This window comes from Phaseolus vulgaris, chromosome 10 (assembly GCF_051622355.1).
Source record: "Phaseolus vulgaris cultivar YP4 chromosome 10, ASM5162235v1, whole genome shotgun sequence".
NCBI classification, from domain to species: Eukaryota; Viridiplantae; Streptophyta; class Magnoliopsida; order Fabales; family Fabaceae; genus Phaseolus; species Phaseolus vulgaris.
In genome coordinates this window covers 38,641,568-38,648,131 of record NC_143507.1, presented here as the reverse complement: position 1 = coordinate 38,648,131, position 6,564 = coordinate 38,641,568, and the positions used below count along the sequence as shown (strand labels likewise).

Genomic DNA, 6,564 nt, shown 5'->3' with positions numbered 1-6,564 from the left:
TTTATTCTTGCATACAATGTCAGACAAGTTTACTATGTCCCATTTCCAACATTTCGAATAGATAAACGTGGTTGGTGTATTGCAATTAAAACAAAGCTCAGAGGTCGTATTGACTCCAATGAAGTGGACGAGGACGTCCCTTACCGAGTAGATGAAATGTCAAATGCAATCCATGTTAAAACCTATAAAAAAATATAGAACATTCATAATAACAAAAACAGTTGCATACCTAAATTGGAAATAAAGGTTGAATGTCAACTTTAAACCAACAAATTATTCTTACAAAAATATAAATATTGATTACATAATATTTAATTATTGCAATAATTTGTCCACATTTCATTTGATATAGTATTCTGAATGTGTGAGTCGCTCCTACAGTCATCCTCACAAGTTTGCGAGTGTGACACATCTATAACTACTTCCATTAACTCACGGTCAACTCAAAGACTCATCATTATCAACCCCACGAAGAAAGTTATTAAGAATACAACATGTTAAAACAATATTTGTCCATAGTCTCTAAAGAGTAATGAGGCTCTGCTCATAATTAGGAATAATTTTTTTCATGACACCAAATGTTCTTTCCATTACATTTCGAAGTGATGAATGACATTGATTGAACAACTCATGACCATTTTGTGGACCTCTTCAGGAGTACTCTTTAAAATGGTATCGAACTTCGTGATATTTTTCAACATAAAACATGTGTCTCCAAGGTGATATTTTCATATAATCATTTGTGAACATTGTTATTAGTTATAAGTATTGTGACCAAATCAATATTATGGACTCAAAACCACACTCAAGTCACCTTCCAGAATTATTAATGGATCCTCTCGTACAAATGCATCTTTCAATATCCTCAAATCAAAGATTGTTTCTTTCCACTCAGTAAGAACATATGTGAATTTCAGGTCAAAATCACAAGCTGTGAATACGTTTTGAACTGACCAATCTTTCCTTCTGCGAAAACAAAGAGCATCTGCTTGTGGGACCTTCACACGAACATGAGTGTCATCTATAGCACCTAAACAAACCTACTAGGCAATAAATTTACATTCATAAATCATAAAAACTCATATAAGATTAATTATTTATACATGTATTGTTTCTCAGATTGGTAGCTTTAAATATGGATGAAATTGGTTGTTGTTTAAGATGTGCAGTTGCACATCGATCCCATTTGGTTGAATTAAGAACTTTTCCTCCAACATCAAAATTGCACTCAAAACATTACGAAAGTGATGGGACATTGTTTTCCCATAACAATGAAAGAAGAGTGAATTACTCCAACTCTTCGTATTATGGTCAATGATGTGTATAAATTTAGCGACTTGTTCCTCAATAGTTGATCGAAATGCATTCTTTACAATCCTCGTTCCTCTTATTCGTTGACATAACTGAATAAATGCTTCCAGACCAATGTGAATAAGGTCACAAGATCTTTCAATGTGGACCAAGTACGACATCAATTCTTGTCAACGACACTCTTTTGTGGTACGAACTTCGATATGGAGTTATTTGTTTTTGTTAACACACGCAACATATTCAATCCATATGCAATTATGAAAAGGATTGTCATTGTTGTTACTTGCATCCGCAATTTAATTTGTTCTTGTATTTGTGAAATTAATGTGAAGTCCACACCAATAAAATCAGGATTCATGTCATTCAGGCTAGACATCTCGACATCGTCAAAATACATAGACCAATGGTTATCGTTATCCATGGTCACAAATCCTTTAACACAAACAATCATATAAGTTTAATTTACATCCAAACAACCATAAATTTAGGTTAATGGTTGGGGGTTAGTGATAAAATTTATTAGTAAAGTGTGGTTTATGGTTAGGGTTAGGGATTAGGGAGTAGTGTTTGGGTTAGGGTTAGTGTTACTTATTAGGGTTAGGGTTAGAGTTACTTTTTGGGTTATGTTTTGGGGTAGTGCTAGGGTTAGTAGTAGTGTTACACTCAACAATTACAAATTTCAAATGTAAATTTAAATAAACAATATATTTATTAAAACCAATTTTATAACACAAATTAAACACACAATCACATTGTTAAACACATATATTAAGTTACACAAAAATAAATTTTTGAAATCATTAAACATCTTTTTTTAAATGCATACCACTAAAATAAACAAATGTTTTTCAATATCATCATTTTTTTATATGTTTAACACTCTAATCAACCAAACTATTTGCAGTAAACCAAATACAAAAAAAATTGGTTTCCAATTTATTCATCAACAAACCGAGTCCACAAAGTGATTTCCATACAAACCAAACATGCATCCACCAAAGTTAAACACTTACAGAAAGAAGAAGGCTCATATTTGGATTATGAAACTACCTCAGATTCTTTGCACACAACCAGCAACTAACCACAAAGACTACAACAACACAAACACCTATAAAACCACAATAAACCAATTCATTCTAAGGAAACTGTGGTTATAAATGAATGTGAGTCAAACTATGAACACTGGAAACATGTTATAACCTATATACAACAAAAAAACCAAGTTAACTTCATAAAATGAAAATAGAAAGCAAAGAAATCACAAAACAACCCAAACCACACACATAATCGATTATCCCTCGTATTTACACACATAATCTATTAAGGTCAAGGATAATCGATTATATTTTAAAAAACATGTATAATCGATTATGTGCACAAGTTAATTGATTATCCTCTACTTCAATGTGTGAAATCGGTTATGTTGATGTGTCTTCTATAATCGTTTATAGAGCTCTATTGGGTAAGGAAATGGGGTTGGTTGTTCACAACACCTTCATGCACCGTCCACCATGAATGCATACCTCAAAGCACCAGAAAATGAGTTTCACACCACCAATGCACCACCAACTACTCACTCACAAGTTCACACAACAAACAAGATCGAAAGCGCACACAACAAACAAGATTTAGAAGAAGCACAACGTAAATGTGAATATAATGCACCCGTATTTATTTACGTTTTTCAAAATCCATCTACCACATTTACCATGGTCAATTAATCACTCCACTCGTTCAAGGAATCACACAACTGAGCCATGTTCATGAATCTTTGTGCATGGAATCTATAAATAAAAAACAATGACACCATACTGCCATGCACAGATGAACTTTGGGCGAAAATAGAAATGCACAAGTGCCTACGTGGTTTTCATTTACTTTCTCTACTTGTGAGAAAGGTAGTGAAATCACACAATCTACACCTTTTCTCGCCCCTTTTTTCCCGTACATCACTAGAACCAAATACAATCTCATCCCCCATTTTCATATTCGAGCATAGTACAAGTATACCTTAGTCATTGTTATTAGTATCCTCTTACCTAAATCAACTCTAGTTTATTAGTGTCCATATTTTTAGTGTCAATTTTTTCGAGGCACAAGACTAACTCTTTTTTTCAATTAGCATCCTTTTTTTCTATTTTACGAACCTAGTCTAACTTCCAAATATATTGTCGTGGCAATTAATCACATAAATAAACAATAACAATCCTTATTGAATTATAAAAAATATATAACTACATCATAGCAAATTCATTTACATTAAATCTTAATTAATTGAGAATTTAGCTATGCATAGCAATGAAATAATTCAAAATACCAATCTTTCTAGAGAAGTGAGAAAAATATATCTGTATAATATCTCAAAATTTACTCTTTTACAATTACTGTGGCTTTTGTAAATAAATACGCTTAAGCTGTCTAAAAAAGTTAGATAAATACTCATAGAATACTTCATTCTTTACTTCAAGCTAACTATCAATAAATATCTAAGTTAAACGTTGATCATACTTTTCATGTTTTCATTCAGCATATAGCTTAAGCTGTGCATAAATATATAGTTTAAGCGCCTACATAAACTTTCATGTATATTATTTTAAGGAGGAAAGTTAAGACACAAATTTTAGACGATTTAAGTTTAGGGTTTTCTAATGTTCATGAAAACTCGTGATTGTTTTCTAATATGATCTTCACAAACTAATAAAGTTAACCAAAATCAAATACAATATATACGAGAGAAATTGAACATAAACTCGAAAAGCATTTAATCTACACTAACTGCAAATGAGTACAATTATGTTAAAAAAAAAGATGTTTAGATATAGTACTAAAAATATATATAGATGAAAATTAATAAATTATCAATACCAAATTATTATTGTTATTATTATTAGTTTTTGGATCAAATGAGGTCTAGGTGTAGAACAAAGATAAACATTGATAACATAATACAACCGAAGGATTTTATCGTTAAAATATAGTGAAACTCGCTAAACAGTGCATTAGTCTATATTTAGCTAATCTCATTCTTCATTCAACAAATCTAATAATCAAGCTTTTATACTATAAATCGTGATAATTTAAAAACCGCGTAAAGAATACATAATTCATTTTTATATTTCTCCTTGAGGTTTTGTGGTTGAGCATACCTCAGTAGGAATAACTACCCAACAATTATGGACCTTTATATAATAGTCACACAATACTCATCATTGGCAGGAAAAGTCAATGCAAAAGTGCTTCCATATTTATCACAACCAATTACCAATTTAATCAAATTACATGGACACAGAAAAAAGCTATGGAAACAAATTGATTTCACATTAACAGAGGCAAGGCTAACAATCACCAACTTCGACAAATTTTATAAAGGCCTAATCTACACTTTCACTATATACTTGGGAAGAACTTTTTCTCCCCTTTCACAAAGCAATTGTTAGTTTAAGATTCCTCCAAAATGCACCAACCTGTTCCTCTACCCCTCAAAGAAAAAGTTCCTATTCTCTACAATGAAAAGCGTGAGTCAGCTACCACCAGCGGCAGTGGTAGCATTATTGGCCAGTGCCCACCGATCAATGCTACTACTAGCTGTAAAGGAGTCAGTGGCAGACCCTGTCAGTTCCTCTAACCCTTCAAAGAAATCATCTGTTACCACTGTTTCTGTTGTGTCAAATTCATTTGGTTCTTCATCATCTTTCATCAGATCTTCCAAGTCCTCTTCTGTGCACTCTGACTTTGTACTGTGCTGTGCCACCTCTGATGAGGTGGCTGGAGAAACCGGTTTTGTGGTGGCTGTGTCTCCACCAGTCTGAGGTTTGTATCGAGTGGAGCCAGCAAGGGAGCTTTTATGAGTAGGAGCAGGGTGGTTGTGTTCACCTGTGTATGTGACTATGAACATTGTTGGGTCGGATCTTTTCCTCTCCACTTGTTTCCTTGCTAAACATCCTTTTGAGCTGCTGCATCTGTAATATCCCCTGTAAATCATACAACAACAAAGTTGGTTAGCCCTTTTTAAGTTCATATAACTTTAACCCCTTTTAGTTTTCCTTTAAGAAAAAGGTAAAATCTAACAACAAAGAGTTGGTAAAGTGAAAAAGTCAAAGTCTAACTTGTAAATATAATTGTATTTGTAAGTTTTGTTTGAGTTTAAAAAAATTTCTTATTTTAGACTAGGAATTACCTCCTCCATTAAAATTGTTAAAAAAGAAGAAAATATTTTAAGGTAAACCTTGGATATGGTGACCCTTTGATGGGTTTCTGTCCATATTTCCTCCATGCCCATATGTCTGAGGAGAGATTCTCAGCTGCTACTTCACAAACCTTCTTAACCTGATTCTTCCTGTGATTGACAAAACAACATGCATTTCACACAAGTCATGAATGAACCAAAGGCATGGTTTTAAGAGCTAAATAAATTCAAGATCTTTCTGGTTTGGAGAATCTAACTGATTCCATAAATTATAAAATGAAAAAAGGGTATATATAACCTTCTTTTGGTTCTTGGGGTGGAGGCAGAACCGGCATGGGGAGGCTGCTTCTGTTCCTGCTGGCTGCTAGGTGATTTGGGCACTGACGAGTAAGAAAAAGAAGAGAGAGGAGAAGAGGGTTGGAAGGTGTGAGGCTGCGGTTTGAGGAAGAAAGGCTTGCAAAGCTCCTGAAGCTCTTCAATGGAAGGCCTTGCTTCATAAGGGTTCTCCGACATCACTTGGTCTCCTTGTTCAGCAGGGTTGTAAGCCGAGAAGAAGCTGCAGGAAGTAGAAGGTGGGGCAGAAGCCCCAAAGCCAGAAGATGAGGTGGTGGATGAGATGGTGGTGGCGGCCGAGGAAGTGGTGGTGCAGCTTCTGACGACGGCGTGGAGATCCCAATCTGCTTCCATAACCGTAAAGATAAAGACAAGGTCTGAAAAAGTCTGGTGTACACCCTGTGTTGAGAGAGAGGGACAAATAAAATAAAAAGGCGCTGACTTTTTTTTTTGAGTGAGAGAAAGATAAGATGCTATAAGTAGGAAAAGACATGTATATATAGATGGTAAGAGAAAGTGTACAATGAGCAAAAGTCTCCTCACAAACAAATAAGTCCTTATCTCTTTCCATTTTTTAAAACATCATATGTTATTTTTCTTTAAATTATATAATAATTAGGATTTTATACAAAACACATATTAATGTAAATATTTATTGTAACAAAGAATTTAAGTTAATAAATAGAATGGATTGTTAGAAGCTCATTACATCATTTTTTAAAAAGAACACAACA

At 33.7% G+C, this 6,564-nt stretch overlaps 1 protein-coding gene across 1 annotated transcript; it reads right to left on the bottom strand.

The window, feature by feature from the left end:
* Window positions 1-4,524: 4,524 nt before the first annotated feature.
* Window positions 4,525-6,296, bottom strand: LOC137819621 (WRKY transcription factor 22). Its single transcript, XM_068623523.2, has 3 exons — window positions 5,796-6,296; window positions 5,537-5,647; window positions 4,525-5,282 (listed from the first exon to the last, which is right to left on the bottom strand). Exons 1-3 carry the CDS (start codon window positions 6,182-6,184, stop codon window positions 4,832-4,834), a joined length of 951 nt encoding a protein of 316 aa, XP_068479624.2. The 5' UTR covers window positions 6,185-6,296; the 3' UTR covers window positions 4,525-4,831.
* Between the last annotated feature and the right edge of the window lie 268 nt (window positions 6,297-6,564).

Bases quoted from the DNA above. Each gene is read 5' to 3' on its own strand.
- LOC137819621 (XM_068623523.2), bottom strand. From the start codon at position 6,184: ATGGAAGCAGATTGGGATCTCCACGCCGTCGTCAGAAGCTGCACCACC. The intron at 5,648-5,795 runs GTTATATATACC...TGTCAATCACAG, and splicing joins ACCCCAAGAACCAAAAGAAG to GAAGAATCAGGTTAAGAAGG. The intron at 5,283-5,536 runs GTTTACCTTAAA...TATGATTTACAG, and splicing joins AAAGGGTCACCATATCCAAG to GGGATATTACAGATGCAGCA.